Below are 27,830 nucleotides of genomic sequence, written 5' to 3' on the forward strand. Positions count from 1 at the left end.
CTAAACATAACAAAAAGATGCAGTTCTTAGACAGCAGATGGGTAGATAATGTTGCTGTTAGCGCCAACACCACACAGGAAGCTGAAAAGGACCACTAAGCGCGTCGTGTGTTTCCAGCTGAGTGGATAAAAAGGTCAGTGTTTGCCTCCAATGCAGTCTGGCAGAAAGTGGAGCGCTGACTCACTCGCCCTCGTCACTACGAGGTCACTCAGTCAGTATGGGCCAATGTGGAGGTCGTGAGAGGGGAAACAAACACCATCGAGATGATGGACTCACCGAGGGCGTGAGCTTGAGCTCGGATCTCTCCCTGTCGCCCTGCTCGAAGAACTCGCTGGTCACTAACTCTGCCACCTGAAATGAGGATAATATCACCTGTTCAAAAAGGCAAGTTTTCCCCTGCGGATCACATCGAACACCCGGATTTCCTCACTTTGCGGGATATTTCCCAAGGTTTGGTGGCAGCGCCGAGATCGCACGCCGTCATCATCATCGACCTGACAGGGAAAGAGAGACAAATAAGATGTAGTTTCAGATTTTGGGCATTAGCGAGAATTTTTAGCATCCAGAGTTGCACCTGCACATGTCTCTGTGGGCCTTTACGTTCCAGTTGTAATCTCCTTTGGTGACAAGGTCAAAGAAGGTGTTTCTGTTCCTGAGGAGAGGTAGTAAGTCATATAAAATCCACCAGGGGGAGTTGTTAAGCAAACTAAGCCAGCAATAAAGCTTTGCAATCAACCAAGCACAAATCATAGTGGTCTACAACCCTGGGAGTTTTAAATCTGATGGAAGCTGTGTTTAGAGTATAACATACTCAAAGTAAAGAGTGAGATCCGTTGCCAGAATAGACTGTTTGAGCAGCTGCATCAGGTTACTGTATTCAGCGGACGAGAGGTTGGAGAAGATGTTGTGACCCTGCGGACAAGAAGAAGACTGTAACGCATGCAACATTAGGTGTGCACAATCTGCTATGTAGAAAAGTATGGTTGTCGATGCATGCATTGCACCAGGAATTGTTTACGACATACTTTGTACTTGTACCATCAAGGTTGCTAAGATTACAATAACGCAATTTCAGTATTGTATTTGGTGAGAGTTAATTTGGCAATATGTTTATTTTTCTGAATGCAATTTGCAGTTCTTCTACATTTTGACATTGCGAAATCATCAAAACATAAAAGAAACCACAATGAGTATTTTACCGTCCCTTTTTAAAACACAAAAATAAACATGTTGGTATTATTATTGTAGTGTGCAGTGATGCCCAGTTAATTAAAGAATAACTATTTGATGAACTAACAATTAGAATCTGCTGGGAAGTTTTATATTTGGGCCATTACACCAAATCACTGCCATTTGCTTTTAAACTAAATGTAAATATTTGTTTAATTCTATATCTGACATTACACATGTTGAACTATTCAAAAATGTTATTGGCCCACCTCTGGCAACTTTACTTACATTTTGTACAAGCTGTGTGTAGGGCCGATTTTAGCATGACGAAGCGCATGTAAAATGTCAAGTAATGAATGACTTTTGAATGAAAATGTAACACTTATTTCTAGCCTCTTCCTGCTCTGTCATTGATAAGAATATAACGGCAAATTTCTCTCTTTGTTCTCGCTGTCCCCTGTGGAGCGCTGCGTTATTGCTGCCGTTCAAAGCAGTAGTACTCTGGTCAAAGTTACATCAGTAAGATTAGCAAATTTTAACTATGTTAAATTTGTTATTTTGCACACAAAAAATTATATATTGAACCTTGTATTTTCATTCATTTGTTTTAGCACAAAACATGCATCAAATTAAATGTAAGTTTTATTGAAAAAAGTATAAAACATTTTTTACATACTGCGTAGGGCCCCAATTTAGCCAGGGGCAGCTCTTTGTACCAACTGACTGAAAGTAACATGAGTGAGTTCTTAGCATATAATTAGCAAACACATGAAATATAGCCACATGGCATGTATGCTATTAACATGGTCAAACTAACCCCATTACAGTGATTTAACTGTCAGTATCTTTTAAATAAAGAAATAACCAGAAGAAAAACGAAATTGTGAGAGTTGGACACATTTCTGACCACACAAGTGATCCACAAGAAAGGCTGACACAAGGTTTGTGGAAAAACATGTTCGAGGCGCCGCTTGTCGCCGAAGCTAACAACACCAACGGCTTCACTTGGCTGCCTAGCAACCATGAGCATGATGAGACGAAGTCAACGGAGCAGTACCGGTTTGACAGAAGAAGAGGACTCGGACTTCAAAGCGTAATAGGAACTCTACGAGGCAAAGTCAATAGTGTTCAAAACGATTTTGATCGTCTCCAAGAACAGATTCTCAATGGTATACAAAAAGATGTTGAAAATCTCCAAAAACGGATTGTCAGGGAGAGCAAGGAATATTGTGATATGATAGAAATGAGAAAGTTCAAAGAAGACATTAAAATTCTCAATGAAGACAACACAGCACAAAAACAGGAGATAGATGTTTTGTCTCGCAACGTCACATCATCGAAATCAAACTGACTCATGACGGTCTAAACCCAGCTAACGTTCCATATTAGTGGGTGAACAATCCAATGCTTGGTGAATTCTGCTTTACAATGATACAATGACAAGGCAAGAAGGGCTTTCTATGCCATCAAGAGAAACGTCAAATTGGACATCCTAATTCAAATGTGGCTCAAAATATTAGACTCCGTTATAGAATCCATCTCCCTCTATGGGTGTGAAGTCTGGGGCCCACTTGCAGACCAAGATTTCAAGAAATGGGACAAACACCAAACTGAGACCCTACACACAGAGCTCTGCAAATCCATTCTCCGCACCCAGCGGAAAAAGACAAACATGCCGAGCAGAACTAGGACGATACCCACTAATAATCAAAAATCAGAAGAGTTTCTAAATTCTACAACCACTTAAAAGAAAATGACCCTTACACGCTCCACAACAAAGCCCTCGCCTACAGAGACACCATAGAGAGATGCCCTCAGATTCCAGATTCAAGAACTTGTATGCAAACTCAAACAGAGCAACCAGAGAGAAACCCCACTAGACTGAATAAAACCATAAGAAAACAAAAAACTATCTGATACGCTGGAAAGAAAAACAAATAACCAGAGTAGATTAGAATGCTATATGCACTCAGCAGAGAATACATAGTGGAAGACTATATGAGCACTGTAACTGACCCAAAACTAAGGACATTCTTGACTAGGTCCAGACTCTGTGAACACAGCCTCACCATTGAGAGGCCGTCACAGACAGACCTGGCTCCCAAGACAAGACAGACTGTGCCCTCACTGCCCACAAAAACAGGTGCAAACAGAGTTACACTTTCCAACTACCTGGGAATTATACCAAGACATTAGAGACACAGACTTCCCACTGAGTACAAACAGCCAAAAATACTTTGGGAACATGACAAATAACAAAAAACTCCCATATCTTCTGGGTAAAGTACAAGAACGTACAAACACAGCGGCGAGATTTGTAAACTGCTGCGACAAGAGGAGAACATCCAACGGAACACAACCGCCATAAAGACTATAAAACATCAGCGTAATGAGCAGAAGCCTTGAACAAAGACACTGTAGACCTACTGCACTTTAAAAACAATTGCTAGCAAGTTGACAAGTTATTCAATACTGTCTTTGTGTATCTGCACAGCACCAATTGCTTAGCCCTAACGTACTTTAACTTTCATTTTGTGTTGATTTGTATTGTTTTGCACAGTTGCTTTGGCAATGAAAATGTACATTTCCCATGCCAATAAAGCCCATTTGATTTTGAAATTTGAATTTGATAGGAAGAGCCGACATCGAAGGATCAAAAAACGACATCGCGTTGAACGCTTGGTTATCCCAGTTATCCCTGTGGTAACCTTTCTGACACCTCCTGCTCAAAACCCAAAAAGCCAAGAATGACTTCATAGACACAATGTATAGCATTAGTTTATATCCTAAAAACACAAGGCCAAGCAGAATCTCAGTACACAGTGCCACACTTATTGATAATATGTTTACTAATGATTTTGATAATAATACCACAAGTTGTCTGCTAATATCCAACATCCGTGATCATCTGCCAGTTTTTATAATATATGTCGGAAACTACAAGAAGAGGACAAAAAGACATTCCGAAGAATATGCACAGGGCAAAGTATGATAGCTTTCAAGAATGATCTGAGAGATCAAAGTTGGGACAATGTATACATTGAAAATGATGTAGATGATGCATATGATATTTTTCTCAACACTTCCATGATGCGTTATGACAAACATTGTCCATCGAAACAACTTAGTAAAATGCAAAAAAAAATAAAAATCAACCATGGATGACAAAAGAGACTGAAAAATGCTTGCAAAAAGGAAAATACACTATATAAAAATTGTATAACACAAAGATCTACACAGGCAGAAAACAAGTAAAAAATGTATAAGAACAAGCTAACTAGCATACTACAAACATGTAGGAAAGAATATTACAGTCAGTTATTAAACAGGAACAAAAACAACATGACAGCAGCATGGGGCAATCCTAAATAGCATTATTAAAAATGGTGCTAAGAAGGATTATCCTCAATACTTCTCAGACGGAAATGTAAACAATGACAATGTGAACAACATAGTTGAAAGCTTTAGTAACTACTTTGTAAATATTGGACCGAATCTAGGGGAAAAGATTCCAGATCCTGGGTCAGTTAAGGGCTTGAATGACACTATAGACAGAAATCCCAGAAATTCCTCAAGGATGTGACAAAAGAGGAAATAATCTATATTGTGGAAAAATGTACATCAAAGACCTCAACTGATTGTAATTAAATGTATATGGAAACGATAAAAAAGGTTATTGAAGATAATTCAGAACCTTTAACATATATCAGCAACCTATCATTTCAAAAAGGCACATTCCTAAACTAAATGAAAGTAGAAAAATTGTAGCAATTTATAAGACTGGAGACAAACACCAGTTTACAAGCTACAGACCTGTTTTCCTATTTGCGCAATTTTCTAAAATTATTGAAAAATTGTTTAACAAAAGATTGGACAAATTCATTAATAAAAATGGAACACTCACCAACAACCAGTACCGATACAGAGCCAACATTTTAACATCAATGGCATTAATCGAAATAACAGAAGAGATTACCAACGCAATAGATGGTCAACAATGTGCAACAGCAGTGTTTATGGATCTAACAAAAACATTAGACACAATTGATCATAATATCTTAATAAACAAATTAGAACTGTATGGCATCAGAGGGCTAGTCTTGAAAGGGGTAAGAAGTAGGGCTGTGAATCTTTGGGTGTCCCACGATTCGATTCAATATCGATTCTTGGGGTCACGATTCGATTAAAAAAAAATAAAAAAATTCAATTCAACACGATTCTCGATTCAAAAACGATTTTTTCCCGATTCAAACGGATTCTCTATTCATTCAATACATAGGATTTCAGCAGGATCTACCCCAGTCTGCTGATATGCAAGCAGAGTAGTAGATTTTTGTAAAAAGCTTTTATAATTGTAAAGGACAATGTTTTATCAACTGATTGCAATAATGTAAATTTGTTTTAACTATTAAATGAACCAAAAATATGACTTATTTTATCTTTGTGAAAATATTGGACACAGTATGTGTCATGTCAAGCTTATGAGATGCGATGCAAGTGTAAGCCACTGTGACACTATTGTTCTTTTTTTTATAAATGTCTAATGATAATGTCAATGAGGGATTTTTAATCACTGCTATGTTGAAATTGTAACTAATATTGATACTGTTGTTGATAATATTCATTTTTGTTTCACTACTTTTGGTTTGTTCTGTGTCGTGTTTGTGTCTCCTCTCAATTGCTCTGTTTATTGCAGTTCTGAGTGTTGCTGGGTCGGGTTTGGTTTTGGAATTGGATTGCATTGTTATGGTATTGCTGTGTATTGTTTTGTTGGATTGTTTAATAAAAAATAAAAAAATTAGAAAATATATATATATATTTTAAATTAATAAAAAATTAAAAATCGATTTAAAAAAAAAAAAGAGAATCGATTCTGAATCGCACAACGTGAGAATCGCGATTGGAATTCTAATCGATTTTTTCCCACACCCCTAGTAAGAAGCTTCTACACCACCAGGAAGCAATACATGAAGATAGGCGAAAACATGTCCACAGAGCTAAATGTATCTTTCGGCGTACCTCAGGGATCAATACTGGGACCAAAATTGTTCAATCTTTATATAAATGACATTTATAAAGTTACAAAAGACTTAAAGTTTGCAGACAACACGACTGCAATTTTTTCAGGAGAGAACACAAAGAAGATAATACAAATGATAACAGAAAAAAATTTACAAATTAAAAAGATGGTTTGAAAAAAACAGACTATTGAATCTCAGTAAAACAAAAATAATGCTATTCGGTAACAGTAGAAGAGAAAGTCAAACACAAATACATTGAAACGGTAAAATAAATACAATCATTGGGTGGAATAATAGACAATTAAATTAACTGGAAACCTCATGTAAAAAATATACAACATTAAGTAGCAAAAAAAACATCAATAATGAAAAAAGCAAAATATGTTCTGGACCAAAAAATCACTTCATATTATTTACTGCCTGCTAGTGTTACCATATCTGAGTTACTGTGCAGAAATATGGGGAAATAACAAAAGTATGCTACTGTGTTTCAAAAAAGATCAGTGAGAATAATAAAAAATAAGGTTGGATACAGCAAACAGTCAAACCATTTATTTATTGAATCAAAATAGTTTAAATTTAATGACTTGGTGCATTTGCAAACAGCTAAAACTATGTACAAATCAAACTATAACCTGCTACCCAAAAATGTTATCAACAAATGAGGAGAAAAATAAACTTAAAGAAAAATCTAATTTAAAACATCTGTATGCATGTGCAACACTTAAAACCTTTAGCAAAATAAATTATGCAATGGATTTAGGAAGGAATTTAAATAATACTAACTAACTAAACCCAGTAATAATAGGTTTAAGAAACTGTTCAAACTACAAGTGTTCACAAAGTACAACGAAGAAGAACCATGATAAACATCTTAAACTTTATTTTAAAAATAGCTAATCTAATTCATCACATAGGTGAAATATAATTTACTGAATTTATTTAGGAGAACGTTAATTAATGTTTATTCATGTATATAATATGTGTTTACTTACTCATTGTATATTCATTATTTATTTACTCACTGTTGTGGTATAAATAGAGAACAAACACATGGGATAGAACTGCTATGATACCAGAGGGAGTAGGACTAAATAGGCTCTGCTTCTTCCTACTCCTTTTTGGACATGCTGTAATGAAACGACAGGAAATATGTGATGTGTTACATTGTAATTGTATGCATGTTAGACATAAACTGACACCAATCAATCAAAAATAAATACATTTCGGTTACAGGACAATGCTGAGAATTCAACCTCCCGCTAGGGATGATACTCGAAACCGGTTTTCCCGGTTGTTCGATAAGAATAGAACCGAGTCCTCGGACTCGGATCCCTTTTTGAGAACCGGTACCCGTTATTGAGACCACTATAGTAAAGAAAAAGAGTTGGTTCTTTATTCGAATCCCGTCCCGACCAGAAATGCCCCGTGAGACATCACAAGAAATGACGTCACGTAGCTCAGTCATTAGGCGCAGATAGCGAAAGCAGGAAAACAATGCACAGGAAAAAGCGCTCCAAGGTGTAATAAAGTTCAAAACAAAAGGTATAATCCAATGAATAACTTTACTGAGAAAATTGAGCAGAGTACAAACACATGACGAACACTTTTACGTCCAACCGGAAACATAGCAACCAGGCTAGCAACGCACCTCCTTTACGGCAGCTGTCGCAACGTTCTTAAAGCAACCGCAGCACATACATATATGACATCTCCCTTTTTTAACTTTTGTTTTTCTTTAAATGTAAACAAAACAAAATCCCACTGTATATGTGCTGTCTGTCTAATTATAAATAATGCAGACGAGGCGTGTTGGCTGAGTTCTTGACGTTTACTTTCACAGCGTGCTCATAACAACATTCTTAGCTGCCGGGTGAGACATGCAACAACACTTTTCGGGGCTACCGCGCATGCTCGTCATTCCCGTTGCATGCTGGGTAGTGTAGTTGTTATATTCCCTAGCTCATAACATCACATCTTTCCCCCTATAAAGAAATAATGTTAACTCAATAAAGTGTATTTCTTTTTTTAGCTTTAACTTTTCATTTTTTAGCATTGTAACCACATTTGCAAAGAACTTTTCTCTTCATAGAATGTTCTTTCAATAAAGAAATAAAGTGCAAAAATGTCAAAGCATCATAACAAACAGTTATGTCAAATAGCAGCAGAAGTGCACTTTTTGGAGAGCTGTATTATTTTAAGTTTTGTGCCCAAGGGACAGATTTTATTTAACACTATATTATTATTTATACACCTATAATACACCTATAATTACAGTCTTGAGTGCGCCTGGAAGAGCGGCAGCACATCACAGTAGGTCCTTTGAATTCCTTTCATTTTACTTTATTTTTGGTATTATTCTTAACTTTTCTTGCCTTTTTTTAATCTCTTACCTTCCATAAACCACTAATTATGGTTCTTGGGCGCTTTTGTGTGTTTTCGTTACTTTTCTTTTTCTTTTCGGGCCGTTTTGTGTTTGGCTTTGATCAGCGGAGCAGCAGACCATTTGTTTACACCCGCGAGGAGCTGTTTGCGCTCTCCTTACCAGCGCTATGGGGAACGCGGCCGGACCTTCCCGTGGAAGTACGGAAAAAGCGCAGGGGACGCCGTGCCGGCATAAAGATGAAGGAGCGCAGAAGGAAATTTAAGCCTGCAATCCCCTCTGTCCTCATGGGGAACGTGCGGTCTTTGGCGAACAAAATGGACGAATTGTTTGGGCTCGTCCGAACTCAAAAGGAGTACGCCGTGTGCAGCATCATGTGCTTTACGGAGACTTGGCTACACGTGGACTTCCCGGACCACAGCGCGTCTCTACCCGGCTTCACAACCTCACGGGCGGATAGAAGCACACTCCTTAGCGGTAAGAAAAAAGGCGGCGGGATTGCCATCTTTGTGAACGAGAGGTGGTGTAATCATGCTCATATTACTGTAAAGGAGTGTGTTTGTACGCCGGACATTGAACTTCTGGCTGTTGGAATTCGGCCATATTATTTGCCAAGGGAATTTACTTCTGTAATCTTCATCGGAGTGTATGTTCCTCCTTCTGCTGACGAAACTGCTGCTTGTCACACCATTCACGCCGCTGTTGCTAAGCAACAGACCAAACATCCCGATGCCCTCATTCTCATTTCGGGTGACTTTAATCATGTTTCTCTGGACTCTATTTTACCCACTTTCCATCAATATGTACACTGTGCATCACGGGAAAATAAAACTCTGGACCTACTGTATGCTAATTCAAAAGATGCATACAGCGCCACTGCCCTGCCCCCCTTGGGACGGTCTGATCATAATCTGGTGCTTTTAACACCTCATTACGTTCCTGCTGTGAAGAGGCAGCCCATCTCAACTAAATCAGTGCAAATGAGAAGCATTGAGGCTGGCATAGCCTTACAAGACTGCTTTGAGACTACAGACTGGGAAGTACTGTGTAAGCCTCACGGGACAGATATCAACAAAATCACAGACTGCATCACTGAGTACATCAATTTCTGTGAGGACTCCATCATCCCGACAAAAACTGTCCACTGTTACCCAAATAACAAGCCCTGGATCACCAGCCAGCTAAAGGTGCTGCTAAATAAAAAGAAGCGAGCCTTCAGATCCGGTGATCGGGACGAGTTGAAGAGGATTCAGTGGCAGCTCAGAGTTAATCTTCAAGAAGGGAAAGATGCCTATAGAAGGAAGCTTGAAGCTAAACTCCAACAAAACAACACTCGTGAGGTTTGGAAAGGTATGAATGCCATCACAGGCTTCAACAATAAAGCCAAACTGTTGGATGGGGGTGCAGATGGAGCCAACGAGCTGAATTTGTTTTTCAACAGATTTAGCAACGCACCCCTTACTGGCCCTCCCCCCACTACTCCTGTTCTCACACCTCCACCTCCCCCTCCTTCTCTTTTACCTGCCACAGCCGTTTTTTCCCCCTTCTCCCCTCTCCCCTCCCCCACTTCCACCCCCACTGAGAAAGCCAGCCCGGTGTGTCTGACACCTGGACTTGTAAGACGGCAGCTGGAGAAAGTCAATCCAGCCAAGTCAGCAGGCCCTGACCGAGTCAACCCCTGGGTCCTAAAGACTTGCGCTGCTCAGCTAACTGGGATCCTGCACTTCATCTTCAACCTGAGTCTGAAGCTAGAACGGATACCAGTGCTATGGAAAACATCCTGCATAGTGCCGGTGCCCAAGAAGCCCATCCCATCGAGCTCAAATGACTTCAGACCTGTAGCCCTGACGTCCCAGGTCATGAAGGTCCTCGAGAGACTTGTGCTGGATCAGCTGAGGCCACTGGTGGCTCCTTCCCTGGATCCTCTACAGTTTGCATATCAGCCCCATGTAGGAGTGGACGATGCTGTTATCTACCTGCTGCATCATGCTCACTCTCACCTGGATGGTGGGAAGGGCACTGTGAGGATCATGTTTTTTGATTTCTCCAGTGCCTTTAACACTATTCAGCCAATTCTGATGAGTGACAAGTTGCTCAGGATGGGTGTCAGTTCATCCATTGTCTCCTGGATCACTGATTACTTGTCTGACAGGCCCCAGTTTGTGCGACTGGGGAGCTCCGTGTCGGATACTGTGGTCAGTGGTGTAGGTGCTCCACAGGGGACCGTCCTGTCTCCTTTCCTGTTCACCCTGTACACCTCAGACTTCCAGTATAGTTCCAGGTCCTGCCATCTGCAGAAATACTCTGACGACTCTGCTGTGGTCGGGTGTATCGGAGAGGGACGGGAATTGGAGTACAGGACACTGATCGCTGACTTTGTGGAGTGGTCTCAGGCGAACCATCTGGTCCTTAATGTGGACAAGACCAAGGAACTGGTCATCGACTTCAGGAAGAGAGTGACCCCGGTGGAGCCCATCAAGATCCAGTGGTGGAGCAGTACAAGTACCTGGGAGTCCACTTGAACAGCAGACTGGACTGGAAGGACAACTGCAAAGCTGTTTACAAGAAGGGCATGAGCAGACTCTTTTTCCTGAGGAAGCTTAGGTCATTCAATGTGTGCAGCAAGCTGTTGGAGATCTTTTATCAGTCTGTTGTGGCCAGTGCACTGTACTTCGCAGTGGTTTGTTGGGGGAGCAGCACCAGCAAAAGGGACTCAAACCGGATTGATAATCTGATCCGGAAAGCCGGCCAAACTATTGGCACGCAATTGGAGGCGTTTGTGTCAGTGAGGGACAGGAGGTCACTGGACAAACTGCTGGCCATCATGGACAATCCTTCCCACCCACTCCACCTGACAATTAAGGGACAGCGGAGTTCATACTCCAACAGGCTCCTTCAACTTCCTTCCCGCACTGTGCGATTCAAGAACTCCTTCATTCCACACTCCATCCAGCTGTATAATCACTCGCCATACAGCAATAGATGACATCTGCCTATTACCTGACACCTGACATGTTAGCTACTTCTCTTTGTTTATAATGTCTATTTTCTATTTCCTGCTGGACCTACTCTCCATTTTATGCTGCTGCTGTCATATAGACTGTATATACTGTAATATTGTACATGGTCATTGGTTTATATTGTATATATGTTATAGACATAATATAATATATCTGTATATAAATTACTCTGTACACATATTATGTATATATTCGTATATATGTTAGATTTTTTATAGCTATATTAGTCTATTTATACCTGCATTGTCCTTTCCATCATTGTAACTGAGCTACTGTGTTGAACAATTTCCCTTGTGGATCATTAAAGTTTGTCTAATGTCTAATGTCTAATGTCTATAGTGATCACAGAGACAGGTTGTTTTTGTGTTACTGTATATACTTGTTTTTCTGAAAAATCCCACTTAGTATACTTTGGGTAATAACAGTCAATATTTGTTTATTTTATTTAATTTTTTTAGGGGGGTAACAGTCAATATTTATTTATTAGATTTTATTTTTTTCTTATATAATAAAAGTGAGCTTTTGTTAAACCAAATATTGTGTGTTTTTTTCCATATACAACAACCTATCTGGACTCGATAAGAGAATCGATAAGGAATCGGTTCGATAAGAGGATTCGATAATAGACTCGAACTCGATAATTTCTTATCAAACATCATCCCTACCTCCCGCCACTCAAAATATTGGAATATCATCGAATATACTGGAAAAATAAATGAACAAATCTGAATTATGCCACTTCCTGTGCACCATTTGCACCATTTTTTCCAAAAGGGGTAATTGTATGAAAACGCTGGGACTGAGGTGTGAATTTTAACAACGTGTTTTTTATAGTTGTAATAAGGAGTATTGTTAGAGTATAAAAATGTAACATTTCTGAAGGATTAAAAATATTTAAACATTTCAGTGTATGGTCTAATTTTAGGAAGCGGTATAAGCAACAAATAGTATTTTTGCAGTGTTCACGGTACAGTAGTTGAATTCATGCTTTTAAATTGTATTTATTATATGTGAACAATGTGCAGGACACTTTGCATCATGAAAAAGTACATTCACAATGCGTTTATACATTTTATTTGCTGGGGACGCAAATGGCACAGATTTGGTGTAATGGCCAGTTTACAAGCCGACATTAGGGATGCACTTAAGAGTCCGACAGAAGTGACGTTAAAAGCTGCATTTTATTGTCATCCATTTCATTTGATTGGTTTACTTTCTCAACTCTCTCAAGTCTGTAATTGCAGTCATCACTTAAAGTGATCACCACACAGCAGCATCATTCATAAAGAACTCGTGACGTTCTCCTGAAGGGAAGGGTGGCACTAATAAGCAAAGCAAGAAGGATGGGAGTGTTAGAAAGCACACAATGGGATGAAGTGACATGATCGCAACTTGAGCCTCGTCTTATCTTTGAATTAGCTACACTATTCATTTATATGCTAATAGGAAAGCTCTAGTTCAACAGCAGTGTAGTAAGAGGAACTATTATGATATTCCAAGCAAACATTTGTCAGCTTAGTTTGTTGTCAGCACCAGGATAATGAAGCAGCCGCAACCTCTGCGACTAAGCCTTTGCTGCTCAACTGCTCCTGCAAACCGTCTTTAATTACATCTTTGCAAAAAACCCAACCACCTGCTAAAATGTCTCTCTCGCTCTCAACCAATTCCCATTAAATCTATTGCCTCAGTAATTGCATTGATTTGAGGGCAGCATGTATTTGTTTACTTGCTTCACATATTACAGTTGCTGCATGTTTGCTCTCCTGTGCAAACACCATTAAGCTTTTCTCATTTTTGTGCATGAAAGAGAGATGTAACTATATAAAAAAACTACAAACACAATGTCACAGCAAATTATTTATGTCTTATATCCACAACGATGCACCAAATTGATTCAACTGCAAAGTAAGGAAATCAAATTACCATCAATATCAGCATTATTATGATCATTGCTTACTACTAGTGTTGGGCCGATACATATTGTGGGCATGATAGAAAAATGTCTATTGTGCAATATCTATTTTTATCGTTTCAAGCGATAGGCTGTATTTTGCCAGGGGCATTACACTACAGGCGTTTCTCACTCTTTCTTGTCTCTCCCTCTCACAGAGACATAAAACAAGCGCACCTTCTTACATACGTAACATACTGTCGCGCGTGCAACGTCATACGCTCCCGCGGAGCCGAGAGGTAGCGGTATTGGGTAACGTTAGCTGTGGTGCTAGCGGAGCGGTGCGAGTGGTAATACGAGAGAAAGAAGGTGCGAATCTGGTAACAAATGAAGGAAGAATAATTAATTCCCAAGAAAAACAGCACAGGGTCCATCGTCTGGCGGTGGTTTGGCTTCAAGCGGGAAGATGTTGAACAGACAACCGTAATACGTCAAGTATGCGGCAAAAGCGTTGCTACAAAAAGTAGCAGCACTACTAATGTGTAGCTTTTGAAAAGTCACCCGCTAGAGAATGATGAGTGCTTGAAACTCTGCATGTCAACATCTCGGCCAGCGCCACACCAACAAAATGCACTGACCCAATTGAGCCTGGCGTCTTCCATTTCCACATCAACACTGTATGAAACAAATAGTCAACAACAGAAGGAGATAATATCCACAGTAACCTACCACATAGCGAAGGACATACACTATTTGATTTCCTATTATGCAGCTCATTTTTATTTGACAGTTATTGAAATATCTTGTGACATCATGCGCACAAAAGTGCACTTTTTTTGTTTTAAACTATTGTAGTGGCATTCGGTACAAAACGTGCACTTTCATTTAGTGGTGTTTTGATATGTCATCTTAGTGACATCATGCACAAAAGTGCACTAATAGCTTGTTTTGAAATGACATGAATGTTTGTGCCACTGCTTAATAACTGTTTAATAGATACAGTTTTGCTAAATTGACTTAGTTGTGATTTCCCTCTATGCATGAAAGTTTAAAATGAGCATATATTAATGCAGTATGAACAAGAATGTTTTAATGTAGACACAGAATCATCATACAGCTGTGATTATATGCATCAAGTGTTCATTCAAGGCTAAGGCAAAATATCGAGATATATATCGTGTATCGTGACATGGCCTAAAAATATTGAGATATTAATAAAAGGCCATATCGCCCAGCCCTACTTACTACTATTTAGAATTGTTCAATCAATCATCACACATCTTTTTCCTTAGAAGCATGACTGACACATGTATGAAGTAATTGGACACAATGGTCATTATAGAATAACTGACACATGTATGAAGTAATTGGACACAATGGTCATTATAGAATAACTGACACATGTATGAAGTAATTGGATACAATGGTCATTATAGAATAACTAAATGGAAAGACATATAAAGTTGGTCCCCTCCATTGCAACAGATTACACTCTTCTGAGACGACCATAGAGTGTATCTGTGGGAATGTTGTCAGTTTCTGACAATCATTTATTTATTTATTACTTTAATATTACTTTTTCATTATTATATTTACTAGGGGTGTAACGGTACGTGTATTTGTATTGAACCGTTTCGGTACGGGGGTTCCGGTTCAGTTCGGAGGTGTACCGAACGAGTTTCCACACGGACATATTAAGTAGCAGCTAACGGGCTACGATAGACTGACCATACGTCCTCTTTTCACCGGACATGTCCTCTTTTGCGGAGCTGTCAGGGCGGAGTTTCTTAAATGCCTTAAATGTCCGGCATTTTGAGTTAGGGTTGCGTGTATTTTTAATGTACGTTCAGGGTTAAGAAGGGGTTAAAAACAAAACAAATTGTGCGTGCAGCAGCATTCGCGAGAGAGTTATGATAAACGCGCATGCGTTGCCAGGCTCTGCTTTTTATCCATAGAATTATCAGATTACATTTTTTATTATCTATAGCAGGTGTCAAAAGTGGGCCATTTGCGGCCCAAAGCTAATGTTTTAAAGGCCCACGGCACATTCTAAAAATACTATTAAAATAAACAAAAACATAACAAAAGTGAAGTAAAAAAGCTTAAAGGTTAAATGTAATTTAGAAAAAGTTGCAATGTTGACTAATAAAACAAAGCTGTATTTTTCTCTTTCAAACTGTCATTGCTCAAAACATAATATTGAATCAAAATCAATGTTATTATGAATTATTGACCTATCCAAGGTTCTGATTACTTCACATCAAATATTCCACTAAGAAAAATATTTTTGGTGGAAGATTTTGCAAATTTGGTAAATAAATAACCCAAAAATGTATATTTTGTTGTTTTCTTACTGTACCGAAAATGAACCGAACCGTGACCTCTAAACCGAGGTACGTACCGAACCGAAATTTGTGTGTATCGTTACACCCCTAATATTTACCTTTCTTTGTGGAATGGCTGGAAGGAAGCACATGGTTCTACTGCATTAAAGCAGAGAGTGTGGCATCCTTTTTCATAGACATTTAGGCCCTGTCTATGTAGTGGAAAGTCCAAAGCTTAAGCAGGCAACAAAAGTAGTTTAGTACAACAAATTTATTTACCCATTATCAGAAGTGCAGGTTGAATTGAAAACTACTAATACTACTACTACTATTACTATTACTACGACTAACACTGTCCTTGTGAGAGGGACAGAGGGGGGAGGTGAGTTTGGATTGGGTCAAGTTTGAGCGTGTTGAGGTTTTATTTAATTGATATGATCAATCCGGTACAAGGATTAAGGAACGTAATGAATTAGATTGACAATTGCAGTGGTTGGCGGAAGCAACCCCAACCTCAAAGGAGGGTGCCAATTCAGTAATTAAATGTTTTGTGAATGATCTAATATCCCGACATGGTTTCCCCAAAAAGATTAGGTCAAACAACGGCACCCATTTTAAGAAAACAGGTTATCATCTTCAGTCACAAGATCAGCACTTCTCAGGACCAGCAGCTTCCTAGGAAGGCGGAAAGACCATGAGACCAAAATGGTATGTTTGCAAAATGTAGAATTTGTGTGCCAGTTCCTCTGTGCAGATTTGAGGATGAAAGCAGCCACCCCAGATTCCCTTGCACTCGCCAAGAGGGGCACGGTCAAAGCCAATCCAGGACCAACACCCGATACCTGACTGGAAGGAACCGAGACGGGAGACAACACCTTGCCAGCGATGACGAGAACGACTAAGGTTGCCAACCAATATGTGTCTGTCGGGACTCCAGCAGCTGTGGAAGGAGGTGTCGGGAGTGCCGAAGCGGCAAGGAGGCCTTGAAGCAAGCCAAGGGTCTGGACCAAAGCCCCAACGCCCCATACTTTTTCTCAGCTTTCCCCAATTTTGGCCAGCACGGACATGCCACTGCACAGTCTGCCAAATGGACTGGGCCACACCCCAAGAAGAGACAGAGACAGACTGTTTGAGTGGATCTCTTTCTTCACCAAGGCAGCCAAAAGCCCAACGAGGTGTCGGCAGGCCACCAGCCTGAGGCATCACCGAGCCATCTATACGAGCACTAATCGAACATGGACTCATATGAAATTCAGTTGTGTGTTCAAAATCAATTGGTAATTAACGATATTGGTAACTACATTCATTGCAAATGCCGGGAAAAATATTTTTGCAAATGTCTTACAGTCATAAGTCTATATACATTCATCTAATTATGTTCATGATCAAAGTATTTGTTATTCCTTTACTAAATCAAAGGGTAGGCCACTAATTGTGTTCTGTGAGATGGTTTTACTGCAGGCTGGTAACAGCGATCGCTCTGAAGGAGGGTCATAGACGGAATTTTTGCCTCGTATAAAAACATTGAGGTTTTTGCCTCTATCTGTGGTAGAGATTTAAGTTAGTGGTCTACATCAGAAATTGTTTTGGTCCAGGGTCTTAGGACCCTGGAAGGAGGGTATGTCGTAGAATTTCTGACCTTTTGACCTATATTTCTTGTCTATTGAGAATGTCTGCTCATTTTCAATTCTCTTCTATTTTGTGCCATTGAATGGACCAGTTGTGGGACAAAGGTGAATATGGAGTTATGCCAACCTGTCTACAGAATGTTTAGATTTTCCAAATATGACTAAGAGATACGAGGTTGTTTTGGAACAGACAAACCAAAACAAAACAATCATGACGCACAAGATAAAAAAACAGTGACGCACAAGAGACATATAAAAAATGGCAGAAGACCGGGACTCCAGAGTGATTTTGGCTTGTGTGTGTCTTGTTTGCTCCGGAGTACATGTGGTCTGTCTGCACGGACAACTCAATTCAACCTGCACTTCTGATAATGGGTAAATAAATTTGTTGTACTAAACTACTTTTGTTGCCTGCTTAAGCTTCGGACAATCCACTACACAAATTGACGCCAATTTGTGTAGTGGTTTTATTTATAAGTAAGCTTCGGACAATCCACTACACAAATTGACGCCAATTTGTGTAGTGGATTGTCCGAAGCTTAAGCAGGCAACAAAAGTAGTTTAGTACAACAAATTTATTTACCCATTATCAGAAGTGCAGGTTGAATTGAGTTGTCCGTGCAGACAGACCACATGTACTCCGGAGCAAACAAGACACACACAAGCCAAAATCACTCTCGAGTCCCGGTCTTCTGCCATTTTTTATATGTCTCTTGTGCGTCACTGTTTTTTATCTCGTGCGTCATGATTGTTTTGTTTTGGTTTGTCTGTTCCAAAACAACCTCGTATCTCTTAGTCATATTTGGAAAATCTAAACATTCTGTAGACAGGTTGGCATAACTCCATATTTACCTTTGTCCCACAACTGGTCCATTCAATGGCACAAAATAGAAGAGAATTGAAAATGAGCAGACATTCTTAATAGACAAGAAATATAGGTCAAAAGGTCAGAAATTCTACGACTTTTACATTAAGCCGGATAACCCCTTAAACAAATAATTATTTAGCCTAAGCCCCGTTTCAGCCACACTAAACCATCGTTTAAGGTTCCCTCCTTGGATAATTTTTTATACGGGTATTACGGGTCTATTTCTTGAAGCTCCGCCTTTTAGCTTTGTATGGACTCATATAATACCTTAAGAGAAAGTGATTGCAGCTATTTGGGATACAACACTTCTCAGACAGCAAGAGAACTTTCGAATGTCCAGGTCAGCTGTGATTCTACTTACGGAAAAACTTTGTCCATTTGTCGGAGGAGAGACAACGAGAGTGTGGGCTCCCGTGGATGTGATAAAAAAAGGTAGCGTGTGCTTTGTATTACCTGGCCGTCGAGGGAAGACTACGGAAACATTGAATGCATTTGGACTGGCAAAGCAGACTGTATCAGTTATTGTCCGCCATGGATGTTGCGGACTCAACGTCTAGGTCCAGAGTATATAAAGTCACCAAAAACGAATGGACAATGAAGGTGAAGGCAAAAGAGTGAGGAGTGTCCTGACCAGATATCTAGATCCCGAGATTGACTGATGTAAAATGTTCTTAATCACATTGTTTCCTTTCACGTGTCTAATAAAGATTTGATTAATTTATGATGGCTCAGGTGTGATTCATTACAATAGGGCCACACAGCACACTGGATTCCAGTTAATTGAAATACCACAACACTGGATATTGTTCAGATAAGTTAAATTTAAGAACTTGCACACAAAGCAACACTGGAGGGGACTATGACGTGCGCATTTTCTGCGGACGGACGGAGGGTGGGAGAGGGTCTTAAACGACCATTGTGTGTGTGTGGACAAGGATAAGGTTAGGTGGGATTTATCCTAGCTAACCTTAGCCGGTAGAAGGGGCCTTAGACATGTGTTTGAGGTGAGGGCCCAAGTGTTGTCCACACCAATCCCATCCAAGTATGCCTTTTATGGAACTTGGTACAGAAAAGGTCCAAAACATCTTTGTAAGATGAAGAATTAAGACTCAAATGGGAACTAATCTTGTTTAATTTCTGTTTGGTGATTTGATTTAGGTCGTTTTTTCTTCATGTGCAAAATAGGTGTCACAATAGTGTCTATTATTTGTACATAGTGTAGTCTTTTTAGTGTGCAATATGTACGCTCCTTGTGTTAGAGCAGGGGTGTCAAACTAATTTTAGGTCAGGGGCCGCATGGAGGAAAATCTGTGCACACGCGGGCCGGACTATTAAAATCATGGAATTAAAACTAAAAAATAAAGACAACTTCAGAGTGTTTTCTTTGTCTTACTTTGGCCAAATATAGAACAAACGCATTCTGAAAATATGACAATAAAAATATATTTAAAAAAATACCGGCAACGGTAAAGTTTAGATCCATGAAGGAAAGAAGAAAGTGAATGAATGTTTAGAACTGAATACATTTACATATGCATAACAATTTGTTTTCTTTTGTATTCTTTTTTTTAATGAATTAAGTAATGTTTATGACAACCTTTTTCCAAAACACAATATAGAATGTGGGATATAACAGGATATTGCATACATTTATCATTTGTTTTCAAACCGCTTACAAAAAAGTGAGATCCCAAAAATTTACTTTGGGACCCCATTTTTATGACTAGATAGGGTCCCTGGAACCCCATTTTGAAAATTCCTAGTGCCAAGTTCATGATAGTTAACAATCTATGACAATGCCCATCAATTTTGATTTGTCTACTTGTTGTATGGGCTCACCGGCTATGGATAAGTTAAGTCTAGGTGTAGAAACACATTTATGTCACGACCCAAAAACACTAGTTAGCTTTGCATATATTTAAGGCAATTTTTTTTGTTTTAGGCGCTATTCAAAGCAGAGGGTAAGTCATTAGCAAACATTGACTTACAGTATTTTAATTTGCCAATGAGCCTGATTTTACTGCGGCCGCTTTGGCATAATCTCTCTGTCTCATTAAATTCTCAAGAGGGAAATTCATCAATAAGGCGGTTTTAGTGTGAGCTTTGAACCTTTTAACAGGTGCGTGTCTATTATGGTGTTTTTGCAACTGCATCAATTTTTTTACTCAGAATTTTCAACTAACTTTAAGTGTTTTGACAGGAAGATTATTTGTGACATGTACATTTTCAAAATGTGCTTTTTCTACATTGGGAATTACAAAGTATTACAAAGAAAACAATCTGACGTTGTTGTAGTTGTTTTTTAAGTTATCATGCTATGATTTTACCAGTCAGACCCACTTGGGAATAGATTTTCCTCCGCTCCCGACACTTCAGTTTTGACCAAAAAATGTTTAATTTCCCGACTAACGATTGTGATCATAGCTACAGGATAGCTTGCAAACATATTGGACTTCAACTCTGCCCTGGACGCAGTGGCCCCATTCGAACAGACACGCACCAAACCAATGACTCAGCCGTGGCTGAACGAGACCACCCGCCAGCTCAGACGTGCCTGTCCACGCACTGAGCAGAAGTGGAAAAAAAGACAGTCTAGTAGATTATCAAAGGGCTGACAAAGTAGCAAAAAGCACCCATTTTTCTAATCTTGTGTCTAACAATAGCCACAAACCACAGGTGCAATTTAACACTTTGAACTCGCTTATTAATCCACTGAAGTCAAACAGTGTGGTGCCTTCCTCTACTCTCTGCGAACAAATTTTGACATTTTTCACAGAGAAAATGTCAATAATTAGACTGTCCATTCCCGCTGCTGTAGTCTCAGTGGAAACATGTCTTAATTCCTTCGAGTGTTTTGAGCCCTTACTTAAAAACATAAGTTCATAAAACCCTCTGCATGTCCACTGGACATTATCCCATGTCGGCTTTTTAAAAATGTTTTTAACTCTATTGAGCCTTATATTATATATTATAATATCTAGTAAATTCTTCCCTGAGGTGTGGATTTTCCCCAACCTCCTGAAAACATGTTGTGGTCCAGCCACTAATTAAAATGAATAACCTTGACCCCAATATTTTATCAAATTTTAGACCAATTACAAAGTTGCCATTTTTATCCAAGGTCCTAGAGAAGCGTGTTTATGATGAACTTCTTTCTTATCTTAACTCAAATGATTCAAATGACTCAAATTTTCAGTCTGGTTTTGAATTTTATTGATTGATTGATTGAGACGTTTATTGACGTCTTAAAGAATTGAATCCATGTAATGCTTTAAAAAGGCAAATGGATGGCACAAAAAGCCAAAAGGCTTGTTTCCATTGTGGTCCATATTCATCACATTTGATACATTCAATAATAAAAGATATATAACCTGTAACATGCATATAAAAAAAATACGTAAAAAATTTATAAATTATGTACATATTAGGGGTGTGGGAAAAAATCTATTGAAATTCGAATCGCGATTCTCACATTGTGCGATTCAGAATCGATTCTCTTTTTTTTTTTAAACGATTTTTTTATTTATTTATTTTATTTTATTTTATTATTTTTTTATTAATCAATCCAACAAAACAATACACAGCAATACCATAACAATGCAATCCAATTCCAAAACCAAACCCGACCCAGCAACACTCAGAACTGCAATAAACAGAGCAATTGAGAGGAGACACTAACACGACACCAAAAGTAGTGAAACAAAAATTAATATTACCAACAACAGTATCAATATTAGTTACAATTTAACATAGCAGTGATTAAAAATCCCTCATTGACATTATCATTAGACATTTTTGAAAAAAATAAAAATAAAACAATAGTGTCACAGTGGCTTACACTTGCATCACATTTCATAAGCTTGACAACACACTGTGTCCAATATTTTCACAAAGATAAAATAAGTCATATTTTTGGTTCATTTAATAGTTAAAACAAATTTACATTATTGCAATCAGTTGATAAAACATTGTCCTTTACAATTATAAAAGCTTTTTAAAAAAATCTACTACTCTGCTTGCATGTCAGCAGACTGGGGTAGATCCTGCTGAAATCCTATGTATTGAATGAATAGAGAATCCTTTTGAATCGGGAAAAAAATCGTTTTTGAATTGAGAATCGTGTTGATTTGAAAAAAAATCGATTTTTAATCGAATCGTGACCCCAAGAATTGATATTGAATTGAATCGTGGGACACCCAAAGATTCACAGCCCTAGTACATATACATAGTATACATGTCAGGTGATTTGAAAAACAATATATACAAAAAAGGGGGGGGGGGGGGGGGGGTATATACACACTATGTACATGACTATGCAAATGTTGACTCCAAGAGTGTGCAAAACAGAATGAGAAAATATATATACACTATAACCACATATAAATATGTATACACTATAACCACATATAAATATATATACACTATAACCACATATAAATATATATACACTATAACCACCAGTGTTGGGACTAACACGTTACAAACGTTACACGTTACTGTAACGCCGTTAGTTTCGGCGGTAACTAGTAATCTAACGCGTTATTTTTTATATCCAGTAACTCAGTTACCGTTACTACATGATGCGTTACTGCGTTATTTTACGTTATTTTTTATGTAGTATCGGTTAGAAACAGAAAATCTGAGTGTGTTTTATTGGAGCGCTGCAGTGTCGTCCTTCTGATTCTTCTTGTGTCACAAGCCAGAGAAGAGAGACGCGCACTCTGTGTGTGGGTCTGGGAGGGAGAGGGGGCCGGGGGGTTTGTCTGATCATGGCGGAGCTGCACTCGAGTCTGTTAACATGGAGATATTCTCACTACTTTTCTTTTGTCGAGCACAAAGAAAATAACATTTGAGTTAAATGTAAGTTGTGTCTTGGATCAAAGATCCCATCTACTGCCCAAAACAGCAATTAAAATCTGCTGAAACAGCTACAAAAGCAACATGCTTCGACGAAGCTAGTAAAGAGAGACACAGACTCCGATGCCACTTCCCCTACACCACCACCACTTAAGGATTAACTCTGCCTCTGCTCATCATTCAGCACTGAAGGTACACACACTCTGTCAATTCTCTTATATACTCTTTCATTCTAGACTTCTAGAGAGTTTGATTATCACATCACTCTAAATGTATGGACTATAAAGTTGACAAACATAAAGAGGGATCCTAGTGGGCCAGGCCAATCTTTCCTTATCTCTAAACTAAAACTGAGGAAATGTGTAGTGATCTGGGCTTCAGAAATGATTTTGTTTCAGAATTCCTTGAGAAAAAAACGTCTGGTTAGGCTTTGTGTATGTAAAGTTAAAGTTAAAGTACTTCCTTGGTTTACAGCTATGTTGTTATTATACTGTTTGTTACTTATGTATGTTATGTTGCAGCTATTTAAAATAGTTTTGTCAATTTGTTCTGGCCTGAAATACATTTTCCCTTTGAAACATATCTTTGTCTTTGTGTGTTGTATGTAGACCACATTGCTTAGCAGAGTTCAGTGGTGCAAATGCATGTCAAGTTGATCAACAGATTGTATTATTCTCCAGTGCAATAACAGTACTGAAATGAAGGCTAAAAGGGCATTAATGGGAGCTTTAAAAAAATAGAAGAAAAAAAGAAGTAACTAAATAGTTACTTTTCACAGTAACACATTACTTTTTGGTGTATGTAACTGAGTTAGTAACTGAGTTACTTTTGAAATAAAGTAACTAGTAACTGTAACTAGTTTCTGGTTTTCAGTAACTAACCCAACACTGATAACCACATATAAATATATATACACTATAACCACATATAAACCTGTTTGATGCTTCGAAGAGTTGCTGGGGATCAATTTTGGTTCAGATCAGGTAGAGGTTGAGATTTTATGGCAGGTTTAAAATTTAGTAGAGAAGTTCGAATTTTAAGGTCTGTTGGTAGTGCATTCCACTGTGTGGTGGCAAAATAGTAGAATGCATTTTTTTCCAATGAGAGTCTTGAATTTGGGGGTTAAATCACAATATAGCACAGAAACTGCCCTTTTAAGAGTTTTTAATGACCTGCTTTTAGCAGTGGACTCAGGTCTGCAGTTCTTGTGCTTTTAGATTTGACTGCTGCTTTTCATACGGTAGACCACAGCATTATTTTACCTCGCCTTGAGTCTTGTGTGGGTATTAAGGGTACAGCTCTAAAATGGTTCCAGTCATTTTTTGACCAGCAAGAGATTTTCTGTAAACGTAGGCCAATACTCCACCTCTCATTCTGCCCTTAAGTATGGTGATACCCCAAGGTTCAATTTTGGCACCTGTCATGCTTGCCCTGGTTGCTGTTTTATAAAAAAGCACAAATGTCTCTTTTCACTGTTTGGCAGGTGATTTTCAAACAGTAAGCAATACGCAGGTTTCCATGACTACTCTGCGGAACTGTTTGCATGATGTACAAGAATGGTTGGGGGCCATTTTTTTATACTTAAAGAAAAATAAAACAGAAATGGTCGTATTTGGTCAAACAAACCTGCTGCAAGGACATGACAGTGCTATTGGTCCTCATATTGACACTCATCAGCAAGGAGCCTTGGAGTCACTTTTGACAGCTTGCTTAAACTGGACAGACAAACCAGCTCTGTCATTAAATAAGCTAAGACTCCTTGCAAAAATAAAACAGTATCTTCCACCGGCTGACCAAAAACCAGACTCAAAACCAGAGGAGATAGAGACTTCTCAGTGGCAGTGCCTAGACTGTGGAACAACCTTCCAGTCTCTAAACCATTGAGGTTAATCTAGGTTAAAAACATAATTTTACTCCCTGGCGTTCAAATCCAGTTAGGCAGAATATCTTGGTCGTTTACATTTTTTGTTTTATACATTTTTCATTTATTTATTACATTTTAGTATTTTAGGTGATATATTCTGCAGTTCTTTTAAGGTATATTTTACTATTGTATTTTATTCATCCTTTTGTGTTACAATGTAAATGTGACACGACGTGGTCTTTTTTTGTTTCAAGTTGTTTCTTATGTCTGTGCAGCACTTTGGCCAACTGGGGTTGTTTTTAAATGTGCTATGTAAATAAATAAACTGAACCGAACTTTATTGCAACATACTGTATATCGGTGTTTTGGAAAACATTCAAAGAGGAAATGGATCAGTTTACACGACAGAATCCTCATTTATGTATTTAACATGTGTTTACTTACTTATGGTATATCATTTCTTTATTATTTATTTATTCACTGTTCTATAACAAACAGAGAACAAGGAAATGGGGGGAAAATGCTATAATATGAAAAGGGGTAGGATTACTCTTCCTACTCCTTTTCAGACGTGCTGTCATGAAACAACTGGAAATATGTGATGCATTACATTGTATCGTATGCATGTTCAAAATAAACTAGAACTGAACTGAACTGAACATGTCTCCTGAGCTAAAATTTTTACACCCGTGGTAGAGAAATCTGTAGATGTCAGTTCTCATTGTGCCATGTCTAAAATCATTTCTGTGTCGGCCTCCAAAGACATTTTAGCCAGATCCACAGGCACACGGGTACCGTAGTAATGATCCTCGCTTGTACTTTGAAAATGAAAACTCAGTTTTGGTCTGTTTTTCTGGTTTTTGTTTCGTGGGTTTTTAATTTTTGCATTTTATAATGAAACCAATCGTTTTTTGGGGGGCCTTTTCCATTAATGAAAAGAAAGCTCAATGACCAAAACATACACTGACCAGTTTATATGAGCCCCATGTGCACAGCTTTGTGCTGCAGAAATGCAGCTGTGTGCACTCATTAGCATGAACAGAACATCTGGAGCTTGACTTTGCGACCAAGAGAACAAAACAACAAGAACAGCGGAACAAAAGAAAGATGGCTCACCTCGCTTTGCAGGATCATGACAGCATGGTTGAAGTGGTGGTGCTCGAGTGTAGCTGAGGTGCCATAAAGCAGCGCGAGAGCTGAGCCCGTCCTGGCATGTGCATATCCAAAACACGCGCACACACACACACGCACACACACAAACAAACAAACAAAAAAATTATAATCAGCATCCAACATTGCTTTCCCTGTGGTTGTTGGAACTCATTCAACATTCACTGGAGACACATCAGCCAAACTACACTTAAACTGATGTTATTAGTTTGGTTTGGTATAAAATCCCTCTGACTGCCTACAAAATAGGTACACCAGCACAATACAAAAGCTACATCAACAATTCTCCCCCTACAGCCGTTCATTTTATATATTACTTGCCCTCATTAGGGTCACGGCTGAGCTGCAGCTTATCCCTGTCAGTCAATCAGTGGCACATGTAGACAAACAAACATTCACTGTGGACAGTTTACAGTTGTCAATTAATCTAGCTATGATTAATTGACAACTGTAATGAGCATGTCTCATGACACATTATCAGTATGTAATATTGTCTGCATGTCTGATAGTTGTTTGTGTGCCGTTATATACCACAGCAAACGTTACCCAGCTTGCAAAGATTGTAATAAATCCACTAGAAGAAGACGGCCTGACGTTTCTTTTAACTTGGACAGCACTTTCTATCGATGACATGAAAGATCGAATAACAAGCCACATCTTGGAGCGCGTTTGGGAGGAATTCTCATATCGTGCTGCCGGTGGTGGCCATATTGAGCATTTGTCAAGCATGAAATAAATACTCAAAGTTATGTACGACACATGAGTTCAAGCTAGGTTTTCTATTGTTTTTCGTTTTTTGAAATATTGAGTGATCATTTTGGCGTAATCTTTTTGGAATCAACCTGTATATTCCCCTTTTTTGTGAATACACACAACCGGCACCAGGCACATTTTTTTTTCTCAATGTGGCCCCCCCGAGTCAAAATAATTTCCCAGGTCTGCTTTGTAGTCTCTCAGTCCACTAGAAATTGGAATGATTTTAAAATTGGTTCCTACGTTGTCTATAATCAATAACTAAGATAAGCAAACAAAGAAATTTACGGTAGCACAAATGTCACTGTTTGTCTCAAGACTCTTGTGGAGTAGACATTTATGTAAGTCTTACACAACTTGTCACTTGACTCTTGCTGAGCTGCTGCAGGTGGCAAAACACAAACAAAGTATGTAGGAGGCTGTGCGCTTGGCAGAGACGGTAGGAGACACTTACTTCGCCTGGAAAGCGTTGTTGGTGCCCCGGTGGTCCAAGTCGTGACACACGCAGCCCACTATAAGAGCTAAGATCTCTACTTCTGTCAGAGTCTCCTGAAAGCCGGCCGTCTGATTGGAAAATAAGAAAGCAAACACGCACACTCAGCGTTTGTTACTACATTAAGCTCGGGCATTGACATTGTTCAAAAATGGAAAGCGCTCCAAACATGAGAATGGAGTTTACATGACTTGGAGGAATGAGTTCAGGAGAGTATGTGCTGAGTGAGTCACTATAGAACATTGTGGAGATAGCGGAACTAATAGAAAGGCCTGCAGCCAGCTCATTACAACATTACAACATACAGAGAGGCACAGCATAGTTTAGGCTCCTTCAGGAATTTGCAATGTTGCGATTGCGCCAAACCGCGCAAATTCACCCAATCCCC

The 27,830-nt window shown here is 38.8% G+C and overlaps 1 protein-coding gene across 1 annotated transcript in view; it reads right to left on the bottom strand.

Annotated features, from left to right (window-relative positions):
- pde11a (phosphodiesterase 11a) overlaps window positions 1-27,830 on the bottom strand; it is a 153,225-nt gene that overhangs the window by 21,467 nt on the left and 103,928 nt on the right. Inside the window, exons 13-18 of the mRNA XM_062069935.1 lie at window positions 27,404-27,513; window positions 26,143-26,233; window positions 812-912; window positions 575-652; window positions 431-494; window positions 277-351 (exon numbers count right to left, since the gene is read on the bottom strand). Coding sequence (XP_061925919.1) covers window positions 277-351; window positions 431-494; window positions 575-652; window positions 812-912; window positions 26,143-26,233; window positions 27,404-27,513 — 519 coding nt within the window. The remainder of the gene's footprint in view (window positions 1-276; window positions 352-430; window positions 495-574; window positions 653-811; window positions 913-26,142; window positions 26,234-27,403; window positions 27,514-27,830) is intronic.

The sequence above is a fragment of the Entelurus aequoreus genome, linkage group LG14 (genome assembly GCF_033978785.1).
Source record: "Entelurus aequoreus isolate RoL-2023_Sb linkage group LG14, RoL_Eaeq_v1.1, whole genome shotgun sequence".
Lineage (NCBI taxonomy): Eukaryota > Metazoa > Chordata > Actinopteri > Syngnathiformes > Syngnathidae > Entelurus > Entelurus aequoreus.